This window comes from Oxyura jamaicensis, chromosome 19, assembly GCF_011077185.1.
Source record: "Oxyura jamaicensis isolate SHBP4307 breed ruddy duck chromosome 19, BPBGC_Ojam_1.0, whole genome shotgun sequence".
NCBI lineage: Eukaryota > Metazoa > Chordata > Aves > Anseriformes > Anatidae > Oxyura > Oxyura jamaicensis.
Window position 1 is genome coordinate 4,626,833 of NC_048911.1, and position 13,658 is coordinate 4,640,490.

General features: G+C 41.7%; 2 protein-coding genes across 2 annotated transcripts in view; both read left to right on the plus strand.

The window, feature by feature from the left end:
• CUX1 (cut like homeobox 1) overlaps positions 1-11,744 on the plus strand; it is a 202,266-nt gene extending 190,522 nt beyond the window's left edge. The window contains exon 24 of the mRNA XM_035343423.1: positions 1-11,744. Coding sequence (XP_035199314.1) covers positions 1-718 — 718 coding nt within the window. The 3' untranslated portion in view covers positions 719-11,744.
• Positions 6,588-13,658, plus strand: part of LOC118176383 (protein CASP-like) — a 23,090-nt gene continuing 16,019 nt past the window's right edge. Inside the window, exon 1 of the mRNA XM_035343343.1 lies at positions 6,588-6,594. The gene's annotated coding sequence lies outside the window, so the exon portion shown is untranslated. The remainder of the gene's footprint in view (positions 6,595-13,658) is intronic.

The following is a 13,658-nucleotide window of genomic DNA, read 5'->3' on the forward strand; positions in this document are numbered from 1 at the left end:
GTCTCGCATCCGCCGGGAGCTGTTCATCGAGGAGATCCAAGCGGGAAGCCAGAGCCAGGCCGGGTCGAGCGATTCTCCTTCGGCGAGAAGCAGCAGAGCCGCTCACAGCTCGGAGGGAGACAGCTGCGACGGCGTGGATGCGGAAGGCCCACCTGAAGGAAAGCCAAGCGGTCCGGAGGCGGACGAGTACAGCAATGCAACCACAAAGTCTCAGGGAGGGCAAGCGGAGTCAGCTCTGGAAGCGGGGGAAGAGGCACTGCCTGGCGCCAGGCCTTCGGAGAGAGCGGAGCCGTTCCTCTTGGGAGCGGAGAGCCTGGAGGACACCGACGACGAGGGCAGGCTCAGAGCGCCGCGCCAGAGCTCTCCAGCGGGGTCTCAGCGTTCGGGAGAAGCTCTGGAGACACTGCCCAATTCCACCACGGAAGGGGATGCCTCTACCTCAGCTGCCTCCACCTCAGTCCTTACAGGGGAGAGCTCCTACAAGTCAAAAGAAAGTTCAGAGAAAATCTCCAGCGTGCCAAGTACGAGTTCAACACCGGCCGCAGGCTCGCAGAAAGCCAACTCTCTCCAGAGCTTGTTCAGCTTCTCCGAGGCCGCGAGCTCCAGGAACACGCGAGACAGCTCCTTGAGGAAAAAGAAAGCAGCAAACTTGAACAACATAATCCACCGCTTGGAGAAGGCCGCGAGTCGAGAAGAGGCTGTCGAGTGGGAGTTTTGAGATTAAAACTCGCCCAACTCTGGAGAGCTGGGAAGTGAAACTGGACCTCTACTGGTTTTATTGTGTTGCGCACTTAACCGCCCTGCGGGCCACAGGGCAAAAACGCCATAGGCCAAGGTGCATATAGAAAACAAAAGGAGCGTTAAGCCCAATTTATGTTTGTGTTTTCGAGGAAGAAAACTGAAATGTGTAGTCGAGCTTTTTTGTACCCTGAAGTGTTTTTATTATTGCCCTAAGTGATTTCCACAATTTCTGGAATAACTCATACAGCTTTGCCTTGTGCCCTCCTCTTTGGTGTGGGCTTTAAAAAAAAATGAAAAACGTTTAAAAAAAAAAAAAATCAAACCCACATATTAAAAGGGGGCTTTTTATCTGCCATCTAATGGCTACAGAGCGATAATACACTATTATCTTCTTAAACCAGGAAAAAAGGGGAGATTTTTCAAAAAAAAAAAGAAAAAAAAAAGAAAGTTTTTTGTAGCTGTTCAGTTGCCACTAAGAGATTGCACAGTCAACCGACTCTAAACACACTAGTTTGGATTCCTACATATTTTCAAGAAAAGAAAAGAATCTTGTTGTTTGAAACTTTGAATTAAAAAAAAAAAAAAAACACATTTACTCCACATATTTTTTAACAAAACAAAAAAAAAGTCACATCAGGAAAATATCTTAATTTGTGGTAGCTGACTTAGTGTTTTCTTGTAAGTGAAATAGAATATTGACACGTAGTGCACATTGTTTCATAGCTTTAACTGATTCTGGTCTTTTGCAGACCAGAATTTGTTTAATACACTCCATTTTAGGCCAAATCAGGACAAAAAAAAATCTGAATCTAGGTATTTTATAATCTGCTTTTTAACCTCTAACCACAGAGCACGCTGATCAGACCTCATATCTAGGAGGTTTAGGAGACAACTTAGAAACAGCATGTACTTGATCATTTCACTTGGTTCGTAGTGTACAGGATTTCCTTTCAGTAAAGTCAGATAGCTCAAAAAGACGTTGGCCAGTAACATTTCAGCCTGCTACTCGGGGACGTATTCTGTAACCCCAAACGTTCAGCTTACCTGGAACCGATGAAAGTGTAGTTCATGTGTACGACTGCTGTCACACACCACTAAGAGGGGACTGGAGCTGCCTCAGATAGAGAAGTTTTCCTGCTGTAGGTGGCCATTTACTGACTCTCTTCCCACCACAAGCACTGATTTTAAATATGTTTTAGTTGTGGGAAGCTTATTTTTTATGTGGAAAAATAGTACATGGCAATGACCAGACGGGCTCTTACCAGGATGGAAGCAGCCCAAACTCCAAACCAAAACGTTCATGCTCTCGAGTCCCAGACTAGCCCATTCTGCCCTGCAGAAATACAGCCTTTTGCCATTATTTTATGCACAGGTTAGGGCTGATCAAAGTACAAATCAAATTCTAACTTGTCTCTAACTCCTCCTGTTGTCTATATGTATATGCGTGAGCATAGAGGTGTGTGGAAGGATGTGTGTGCGTGAGTGTGTGCGTGCAATTTTATACGTCTGTGTATTTTCTTACGTACTTGTGCACACATAGAGTGCATTACTGCCACCTTTTTTCAATAAGCTGTTTTATCAGTTATGGCTTCTACAAGTTTGCTAATTTAGACTCCTTTATTGCCATATCTTTAAAACTAACAATAGATGATTTCGGAATATATATATATATATAAATATATATATATATAATTTTTGTTTGCTTATTTATAGGTGCTGTATTTTATTATCTGATTGTTAGGAAGGGATGAAAGGGGGCAAATATTCTTTAGAGGGATAGACTGCCGGCAGTATTGGGTATAATTTACAAGATGTAGTTGTCATACTGTATATTATTGATTGAAGACTTTTTGACCGTATTGTGTATCATTGAACTTTTGTCTTAGGTCAGCATCTTTTTGATGACACTTTAATGGTGCATTCATTACTTCTTAAGTTTAATTAATATTACTTTTCTGATTTTGGGGGAGGGAGGGATGGGGAGAGGAGTTCCGACTTTAAAGGTATGTTCCCAATATTACACCTCAGTGTGCTTGTATTAATTCATTAGTAGGATTTTTGACTGTAAGATGTGAAACCACATTTCTTGCATGATGTTTTAGAACTTATGTATTTCATTTACAGTCTCTTAACATGCAACAGCAGCACTTAGCGCAAGTTTCACAAATTAAGAATCAGTACACTAAAACCAATCCTTTTCATGATTAAGAAAAGAAGGCTCTAGGAGGCTGAAAGGCAGGGATTTGTTTCCTCTTTTTACTGCTAGCTGTTTCAGGGTACCTCCTTGGGTATTGGGGACTTGTGATGCAAAACTAAAATCGAGGATCAGAGAGAGCAACGGCCCCTTTCTGTGATGAGCTGAGGAGATGGTCTGTAATAGCAAACACCAGTGTGTGACAGCCCGTACTGGAAGCGATTTTGGCTTCTTATCTGGAGTGCAGTTAGTCCACGGGAACGGCCAGTGAGGGAAATAACGTGGTGAAGCAAAGTGTTACCTCTCTGTATCTGTACAATGGTCTGGTTTGACGTAAAAAGCACAGCTCCATCTATAAATGCGCGTCCTGGTAAAAGTACGCCTACCTTAATAGAAGTCATAACAAGATGCGTCTTCAGCCATGAAGCAAAACTTCTGACGAGAAGACAGAGATATTTTATGTTCTGAATTTTTGTCTTTATTGTTCGGTTCAGGTTGTGTTGTGGTTGTTTTGTTTCTTCAAGTAGTTCTAGGCAGTACATTTGCCGGTCTCTTTCTACTGTCCTTGTCTGCTGATTTGAGATCCAGGTGCTTGATGCAGTCAAGTGGTTACTCTCGGCTTTCTCGATAGGGAGGGTTTTTTTTTTCCTGTTTGATCTTTTTTTTTTTAAATTAATATTCCCCAAACTGTTCTTGTGCCTGTGTCGATATAATTGCATTCCATAATGCTTACTGAGAGCTCTTGCTGCATTATCCGACAGCAGAACTGTATTCACAGGTTGAACACAAATGCAGCATTTAAGGTCAATCTCTCTTCTTAATAAGCAATACGTAAGTGCCTTGAAACTTGTATCTTTTTTTTTTTCCTGTTTGTTTTTAGATTGCTTTTCAGGTTTCCACTAGTTCTTTAGGGTTCTCTAGCATCTGCCCAGTTTTTAATGCTATAATGGTTTTTAAAATGCATATCTGTAGCTTGCCCTAGAGGAAATTTTTCTGTTATAACACTAACTGTTAATTCTAAGCTCCATTATTACATTTGAGTCATGTAATTTTGCTGGATAAAGACAGCATTCACAAGTCAGAAGTCACTCCATCCTGCCAAGGGTTGTCATTGGCATCTATTATAAAATTAATCAAATCAAATGCTGTCAGTATTTCCTATATTTTTGGCACTTTATTAATGGCTTAGCTCCTTTTGTTGTTTCATATTTAATGATCTGCGTTGAATGTGGATTAGCCTGCTGAGATGCTGTGGGGGCGGCCCGGCCGCCCCGCTGGGCGTCACTCGGGGTCCCTTGGTGAGCGCCTCGTTCAGGGCACGGGCAGACGGACGCCCTCAGACCGAGCTCGTAGAGTTGAAGTGATGCTCCCAGCTGTTTGTTCCCGATTTTTAGCCAAGGTCACAGCTGCTTTTCTGTTCCATTGGAAAGCAAAACGGATTAGCTTGAACTACTGCTGAGATTCTCTTGTTGGAGATGAGCTACCTACTGGCTTTCCGAACGGGCAGAGACCTCCCTGGTTCAGAGACTTAACTTCAGCAACACTGAAAGATTTTAGCTGTATTTCTGTTCTTACGCGGCATTTGAAAGTAACGCCTCTAGGAAAAAAATATCTATTGGAGTATTTTTTTTTTTACTTGATTAACAGAAAAGGACAAAAAAGTTGCAGGAGAAGAAATGCCAGAGAGTAGCACTGGGGCTTTTTATGTTCTTTGGTCACTGCGCGGGAAGGCGAGCAGCATTACAGAGGCGCAGGGGACCTGGGGCTCGTCCCGTGGCATGGTCGTTTAGCAAAGCACAGAGCCTGGGAGCAGAGCACTGACTGATGACATTCCTTCTCCCGATGGATAAAAGCACAGACAGTTTTCAGAAAAGCTGTAACGCCAGAGTCTGTTTTGTTCTGATTTGTTTCTCGAGGTTCTTTAAAAATAGTTTTATTTTCTTTCTATATCGAGTTCAGTGCTCTTCTAAAGCTGTGGATGAAGGGCCCAGGCTATTTTAACAAAAATACCTTTATATTGCAGCAAAAATTGTCGTTTTTCTTTCTGGATGGTTAGGAAAGGCAAAAGGTGTAATACTTGTTTAGGTAAAAGTAAGGGAAGAGTATCCCTGGGCAGAGGGGTCATCCAGTGCGATTGTCAATGCACTTCCATATTTGAGGATACAAATTTCAGATGACAGGATCGCACATTACAATTGGCAGAAATGGTTCTAATTACAGTTGTTGATGCCGTAAAATTCGACCATTTTATTTATTCATCTGTAAAATGTCTCTAAATTATAGAGCCATGCTTTAAAGGAACTTTTATCGGTGCACTCTGTCCTTATCATGAATTAGTGAATATTCAGTAAAAAACTCCTTGCTGTTACAAGATCAGTCATATAGATAAAAAGAAAAATATATATTTACATGTGCCTTTCTCATTAGGTGAAAGATCCTCACGTTAGTTTTATCAAACTTGTTCATATGGGAATGGTGTAGAGAAGGGGGTTATTGAATGCGACAATTCTATGCAATATTCTCTAACCATTTACTTAAAAGTTGCTGGTTTTCAGTCCTTCAGTGGGAGTAACAGTAAGCTATAGAGGTGCATCATTCTGGTGGTAACTCAAGTTAGAAAGGTGATATGAGGGAGATCTGACAAAGTAATGTACTGAAATGATGGAAAATGGTAGCAGTGATTGCAGTCCCCACTAGCACAGTTGCAGTCAGAAGTCTGTCATTTTCCATCTTAAAATTACTAATTCCAAGTATTCTTAAAACTTATAGGAAATAAAAATGCTTCTGGCAAAAACAGGGCTGGTTAGAAACAGGAAAAAAAAAATATTTTGATCATCTATAAATTACGAGAATACATGAAAAAAAAAATCCCTTGGACACTTCCTTGCACTTAAATCCAAATGAGTTTATTTAAACTGAAATGTTGCAGTAATCTGGACTAGTGCCTTTAGCAAGGTTGCAAAGAGATCAGAAATCTTACTTAGCCATTTGTTGCAAGCTGAAAGAAAAGCAGTTTGTTGCATGCAGATGGAGGGCACCATTTTTGCTTCATTTGTGTCTTTTTAACACGTGAGTTTCTTAAGCTCTCTCTTCTTACTTCTTGACTCTGTGTACATATCCTCAAGTATTTTCTGTCCTAGAGCCACCCTGGGTGGCTTGTGCTGTGAGTGTTTCTTGAAGACTATCAGAAACACAGGAGAAGAAAAGTTGGTTCTTACAGGGGGGAGGGGGGATGATTTCACATTCACTAAAACCAAATCATGTCTTTCCCGGGAGTGAGTTGGGTTTTGACCCTGCTGAGACAATTTGCTCATATCCTCTTACTCCTAAATGTGACTCACGCAGACAAAACAGCAGTAAAGCAGTACTCAGTTCACACATACATTGGCCTGCTGCATTCCCCTTGCACTTTCTGTTGCCCCACTACTTGAACATCAACATTTTCTTCCTTTGTGTTGCATATACAATCAACTTATTAAAAAGAAAAAAGAGAGAATTTAAAAATTCTGTACAAATATATATATATATATTATTTTTTTCCAGCGGTTTAAAATCTTGCTGGATGGTTTTAAATTGCAAGGAGAATCACTGGCTTGGAAAGCACAAGATCTAAGTTTCTTTTCTGGCTTAACCTTCTCAGTTTGAGAAGTGACCTAGTGGTCCCTGTCTCCTTCACGTATGCGTCTGAGCTCTGAAATGTAGAAATATTATTTCACAAATAAGTTCTTTCCTCCCCATCCCTTTTGTGGGATGTATTGACTATGCCATATGTAAAATATAGTTAATAATGAACTTTAAAGCAAGACAAGCCCTTTATGCTATGCCTAGGGACTAATCCTACATGACCAGGTCATGTACCCTACCCTGTTAATATGCAAGGATATAAAGTTTCTATGCTCTGAAGGTGAAATTTATCCTTTTGGAGAAGGTTAGCATTAGGCCTGTGCACTTAAGTTTTCGAAAAAGCCTTAAAATAGGTGTGTGAGTGGTGCCATCTCTCTCCTCAGGGATGATTTTCCCCCCAGTCCAGTGGTACTGTGGCATACGGGATGCAAGTTATTAGTTGTAAGGTCGTTCCCCAGCTGAACGAAGTCATTCATTGAAGTTTTATTAGTGAGAACCTCTGGTACAGCCAAGGACCAGGGGCACCCACTTTTCCCACAACCTCCGTGTCAAACCCCAAACCCTTGGCTGTCCAGGGAAGCGTGCATTTCTACAACTAGTTTATGAATGAGAAATAAAATGGTCTGATGCACAGGGTTGGTTTTTCATTACTAGTCACAAACAGGTTGAGACACAATAGAGCTTTAAAAGGAAATGTCCCCTTTTAAAAAATTAATGAGATTGTTGTATTTTTTCTTGTCCAGCTCTTCTACAAAGGGCAATTTCTGCCATTGTTCAGGCTTGCTTTACTCATGTGATGCTAGTAGAAGGGTTTTGCCACAGTTCTGTTATTTCTTATGACCAAAACCGCTCGTTTTGTACTATCATTTCTGGTTGTCTGTTGAAGCAGGCACATGCCAAGGATGACTGAATTCCTGACCATCGCAAAATAATGTAGGAAACAGTACAGCAAAAGTAGATGGCTTAATCCCCACGATATCATGTCTTTGACTTTCTGTTTGATTCTTAGAGACACTTGTACGACGTAGTACAATCTTCATCCAAAGATCCATGGCAGTGGAGAGTCAGGCCAGGAGTTCCCTGCTGCTTCGGTGACACACTTGCTTGTGGCATAGTTACTGTGTAATTCTGTGGTAATGTTCATAACAGCACCATCTCTCTGTTGGTACCAGGAACCATGGCATTAAGTCGTGTTACATCTTCTGTCGATGCGGGTAATGAATATGCATTTTTAGGAGTTGTTACGTGTGTGTATGTACACGATTCCAGTACGGGAAGCCCCCTGTATGTATTTACATGCTTGGTCTCGGTGGGGCAGTAGAATTGCTACAGCCAGAATCATGAAATCGTTTGGGGCATAGGTGAGTGGAGGCTTAAAACCACTCTGCATTTTAATGCATAGCATGCTATTTTCCCATTTGTCAGATAAGTTCCGTGTTGTAAATGCAGGATTATCCATCTGAGAGGTCGGATTTCTTGAGATATGCGGGTTCAGCTAACCTGGGGAGGGAGAAAATCACGTTCAGAATACATAAAAATAATTCCGAGGGTCTGAGATGTGCAAAAGCCAGGTAGTTTGAAATTAAGGGTCAAACTTTGTCTGTAACATCCCATAACAGTTGGTGTGAGGGTTTTGTTTTGATGTGGCCTAGGAGAAGTTAATATCCTAGATAGCTGCACAAGTAAATCATACTCTGCTATATTTATGTACAGTGGGAAGATGGAGAGTAAAGAATTTTGCCATGTATTTAAACAATTGCAAAAACCACTGATCAGTAAATTTAGCCAAGTAACAAATATAAGCAAGTGGTTTGTTCTTGCTTTCCCTGAGCTGAATATTCAAGTATTCTTGGGAATGAGATTGAAATTCTCTGCTTCGCAGTTCTTCTTGGAAGGCAAGTGCTGTTTCAAGAGAAGAACTAAAACTTGGCGGCACTTGACTTGCTCTGAAGTACAATCCTATCTCCAAGTAACTAAAAAAAAAAAAAAAAAAAAAAAAGATGTTTTCTACAATCAGTCCTTCAGTCAGACTTCTCTGGCTTTTGTTAGTTTACATTAGACCCTTAGTACTATTTTGATGTATTATTTATGTGAGTAAATTATTACTAGCTTTAAAAGTGTTTCCAAAGTACCTAGTTACCTCTGGATGCTGGTACAGGCTCTGCTGCGAGTGCTTGAGCATCTGGCTCCTAAAGGAGGCGTGTGGGGAATAAGCAAGGTCACCTCTGTGTCGTACTTTTCTTTTTCCTTGAGCAGGGCTTCCACTTCCTTTCACCTCCTCAGGAGGTGGGGATCATGGAAAGGTCTTTTGTGGGGGAAAGAGGTTAGTTTAGTTTGAAATGGTTTTATTTTAATTCAACAGGCATGTCATCAAAGTCCTGTACGTTACTGCATTTCCCATTAAGTTTTTAGTTCTCGCTACTTTCCTAAAATGTAGTCTTTAACAAACTTTCTATACTTGGAAAGCTATGTGCCTTATTTTCTAATCTCTTCGTGGAGAATAATCTAAAGCACAGTGATGTAGATCGCAGCATTCACAGCTTTTCACTTGGGTGGGGGGAAAGCAAGCGCCAACCAAGGAGCACTTGCGGCCCAGCGTTAGTTGCCCCCTTGCTACTGAGCACTTCAAACACTGTGCGTTAAGTCTTTGTGCAATAGAAATTCTCACTCTGCGTCTGGAGGCCCCGTCCGCTGAGCGCAGGCGAGCGCAAGCACCGGTTTAGAGAATTTGGGTTCCTGACGAACAGCCCTGCCTGGCTCGGCTCCGGCAGCACGGCGGGCGCAGGCTTCGAAAGCCCAGCATTGTCCCGCGGCGTTAACGCTCCCGAGGCCGTGCCGTCCCGTGCCGTGCCCGCAGCTCTGTCCGCATTCAGGAACCGCTCGTGGGCTCCAGCCCTCGCTAACTGCTACGTGTCCCTCGTGCCATTGGGAATCCGTGCTGTCTGTCTTGTCTTCGGGGCCCAGAGCGGGGCCGGCCCTGGGGGCCGGGGGCCGAGGCGCTGTAGGGTCAGTGCAGTCGCGTTGGGTCTGGCGAAGCTCGGGCTTCCTCCCACCTGCATCCTCAGCAGCACTTCTGCGTCACGCTCCAAGCTTGCTCTCTCTACAGCATCATAAGGTGAAATATATAAAGGCGGTTTGTCATTAGGAAAACAATCTAACATTTCCTATTTATGAGATTAATTTTAACAGTTTCTTTTTTTTTTTTGAGGTTTGTTTTTATTTGATACGAACACAACAGGAGTATACATATCCTGTGAGCAGACATTGGAGAAAGTTGGATGGAGTGGGGTGCTGTCGGCTCGTATCCATATCACTGTGCCCCTGTTGTGTTTCCTAGAGCAATCATTTAAAAAAAAAAAAAAAAAAAAAAAAAAAGTATTTTATCTAAATGCCTAATAAATAATATTATTTAAATAGTTTTAAAATAATTTAGGACTGAGAATAAGAAGCCTCAGTTGTGAGAGAAGAGACTTAAAATATACAGAGAGAGAAAATACCCTTAGCCTCCTAGAGCCTCTACTGAGAATTTCATGAAGATGCAGTGCCCCTTTGTCAAAGTACATTGTGATTTACTCGCGTGTTAATTTAAAATGAGAGACTGGTTTCCTGTGATGTTCATCTTTGTTGGCATATGTTTGAATTTTTGAATTCAAAGCTGATTTTCTTCTCATTCAAAGTTGGTCAAGATTTAAAACAAAACAAAAAAAAAATCAAAAAAATCAAAAAAGGGAAAAAAAAGAAAAAAGAAAAAAAAAAAAACACCTGGTGCAGCAGCAACTTTTCCTGGTGTGAACTCTGGAAATGCACGTTGTAAATTGATCTTTGTCACGGAGGAGTTGTTTAAGTTTTCTTGCGGTGTGGAAACACGTTCAGACAGGCTGTCCCTGGCTAGGTAACACGTCACGAGCGAGCGAGAGAAAAGCTGCAGAAGCAAAAATGAAAACTGTTGCGCTAGAAATTCCCCCTGCTTGTGGCAGGGGAGCGCGTGTCTGCACGAGGGACAGGGCAGAGGGCCGCCGGGCAGCACCGAGCCGGCCGGCCCCACGGTGAGACCTTACGGTGGGCAAAGGGGGAAGGTGCTGAGCTAGTTGCAGGGCACATCACCACTTCTGTGGATTTGGAAGCAAATTTGCACTTTGCCTTTCAAGGGTGTCCCACTAAAAACCATCAGATGCATTTCCCACGCGAGGTTTTTTTTTTTTCCTTTGACATAGTCTGAAAGAAAAAAAAAAGGCCCTCTGGTAATGATTGGGTAACCTCAGCAAAGAAAAAGCTTGTTCCTGTCAGAATACTCTATGCATTTCTGTGTTGCAAAGCGTTTTCTGCCATTCCTTTCACAAAAGCGGGCACTGTGCGCCCCACTCGCTGGAAATGCTCCGCGAATGTCAAACGTACGAATTTGGACGTTAATTCCAAAGCAGATGGAGGCTGGCTGGGGTGGGGGGGGATGTTTCTTTTTTTTTTTTTTTTTTTTTTTTTTTTAATTGTTTCCCTCATGTCCCTTTCCATTTTTTATTAAGAAAATTAACTCTTTGCATTTGTGCAATAACTACTTGCCATGATAATGGGCAGACCTTTGAAATGCCCCGACTACTAACACAGCACAAGATGAACTCAAACAGAAAGTGGTGTACTTTTTCCTGAGAACTTTTTTTTTAAAAAATAATAAGCTCAGTTTTTACCCCAGTGTATTGTGGTGTCTTACATTTTTAGCAGTATTTTATATTTTTTCTGTAACGCACTAAGTCTTAGATGTTTTTAGAGCTTGTTTGTTATATTCACAATCACAGATTAAAAAAAAAAAAAAAGATCCTCACAAAGACCCAATTGACCAAAAAAAGTGTCATTTTTTTTGTACAAGTAGCTTTGAGAAGCCCACATTGTGTTGCTGTGACTCATCTTTTGTAACATTTTATTTCTTGGTATTTGTTTAAACATAAAAAGTAAGAGTTTATATGGCTGGCAGTAGCGGGGAAGCGCTCCCTCCGTCAGCAGAATGGCATTGTTTCTTCTGTCTTTGTTTGGTTAGCCATATAATGTTTGTTCTCAGCACTGTACAACGGTCCCTATATGATATGGAGAAGCAATATCACTGTATGAAACTCACACGATGTATTATTATTATTATTATTCACTAGCACCCTAGGTGTGATAATTGAAGTAAATATCTTTTATACAAACACAATTACGCGTGGGCTGTCTTTATTAAGGTGAGACCTGAGTCCAAGCAGCAAACATTTACATTGGTGTTCTGACTCTGTCAGTGATGTCCAGGGGAATGAAGGGGCTGCATTCGGTGGGGATTTGTGTTTACCTAGGGGACAAAAATGTACATCTGGTGTATCAATCTCTGGGGAGGGGGAAGGAGATGTTTTCAGTACTTTCTTTAAGTGTTGGACTTCCAAACCATATCCTTTTTCAGTGAAATTCAAGTGTTATCAGTGAGAGGTGCACACCCGGCTTCACGGACAGAGATGTGTTTTGAGTCTGAGACTGCAAGGGGGATTGTGCTGAGCACCAGAACAATATTATTAGCTAATTAAAAAACAGACAAAAAACAGATTAAAGAAATTGAGGTCAGAAGCTCTTGACATTCAAAAATGAAAATGGATACTTGGCTCAGTCTTTATTTTTACAGATACTTTATCTAAAGATGAATTCATCTTCTAGTGCCTTGTAAGATGTTGTTCCTTTAAATGTACTGAGTAGTTACAGAGAATTTAACGTTTGGTGTTGGTAAGGAACTGATATTTTAACTCATCACTTGAATTACATTTAAAAAAAAAGTAGAATAAACCTCTAGCTTGAATACTCTGGTTTTCAGGTAGAGTGTGTGTGTGTGCGTGCCTGTGTTACTGCTCTTTTACCTGGCCTGCTGTGTCTGCTTTTTGAATTGTGTTTTTTGAATTGGAATTTATTTTGAGGGAACTAAGTTTACTTTGTCTCTTCCTTAACTGCATTAGGTATGCACATTTCCTATGTATTTTTTGCACCAAGCTGTAAGCACATTTGCTGTGTCCTAGGCTGTTTCCTACGGAGTAGGACATGCTCAGTGTTGCGGGAGGAGTTTTGGAAGCCCAAGTTGGAAATCTGCTACAGTTTTATCCCAAATGTCGAGCTAGCTGTCCCAGAGATCGGGGAGCTGGGATGGGCTTTCCCTGCATGCTCCCTTCCCTCCAGGTATCGCAGGAACCCAGCCAGCTGGTTTCACTGTCAGCCCCGTGGTGCAGCGTTGGGTGCTTTCCTTTGCTCTCCCTCTTTGCCATCTTGAGCTTTGATAAATCCTGCAGGAGTGGGTCACTTTAAAATGGATCAAAAGTACTGTATAATGCCTTCATTCCTTTGTAAACGTGTGCTTTCTGTTTTTGAAATGTCTGACAAGTTGTTCCACAGGTTGTAAAGGTTCTGGGCTTAACACTTTTTTTTCCTACTGCTTTATGACCAGTCACACCGTTGATTGCTATAAATGGCATTGTCTTGTATAATTTTATCCTAATCACTTTAAGCTTGATGCTGAACACCTACACTTTTAAAGTGTTATGACTCAAGTTGGTTAACATGCATATTTATAAGTCACACTTTTCTTTAGGTATGGCGGTATTGGCACTGACATGCTAAAACCACGTTATCATCAAAAGATGCCTTATACTCGTGAAAGCACAGACCTGGTAGTGAAGAAGGTGGAGGGGGTTTGGTGCACCTCAGAATCACACACCCAGTATAAAACCAGACTGGCCTCTTCTGCCTGCATCTTCAGAAGTTTATTTCTCGAACCTCAGAGGGTAATCAAAACCACAGGGAAGCATCTCAGAAGTCAGGAGCAGTTACCTGGGGTATTCCGTGGAGGTAGCTGGATCTTAAGCCACAGCTTCATTTGGTAGCCCCTCAGAAGGGTGTTGAAAATCCCATTTCAGAAGGAGAAGCATGTGGTGCATGATCCCACAGGCACTTCATGTCAGCACTGTGGCATGCCTGGGTGTCACTAATGGTCAATAGCTGCTTCTGGAGTTAGGTGCTGTAGCAAGGGTGAGATTTTACACTGGAAGTACTACAAGCATTTGCTGAGTTAATGGGAGAAAGTTGTTTTGTAGTATCCTTA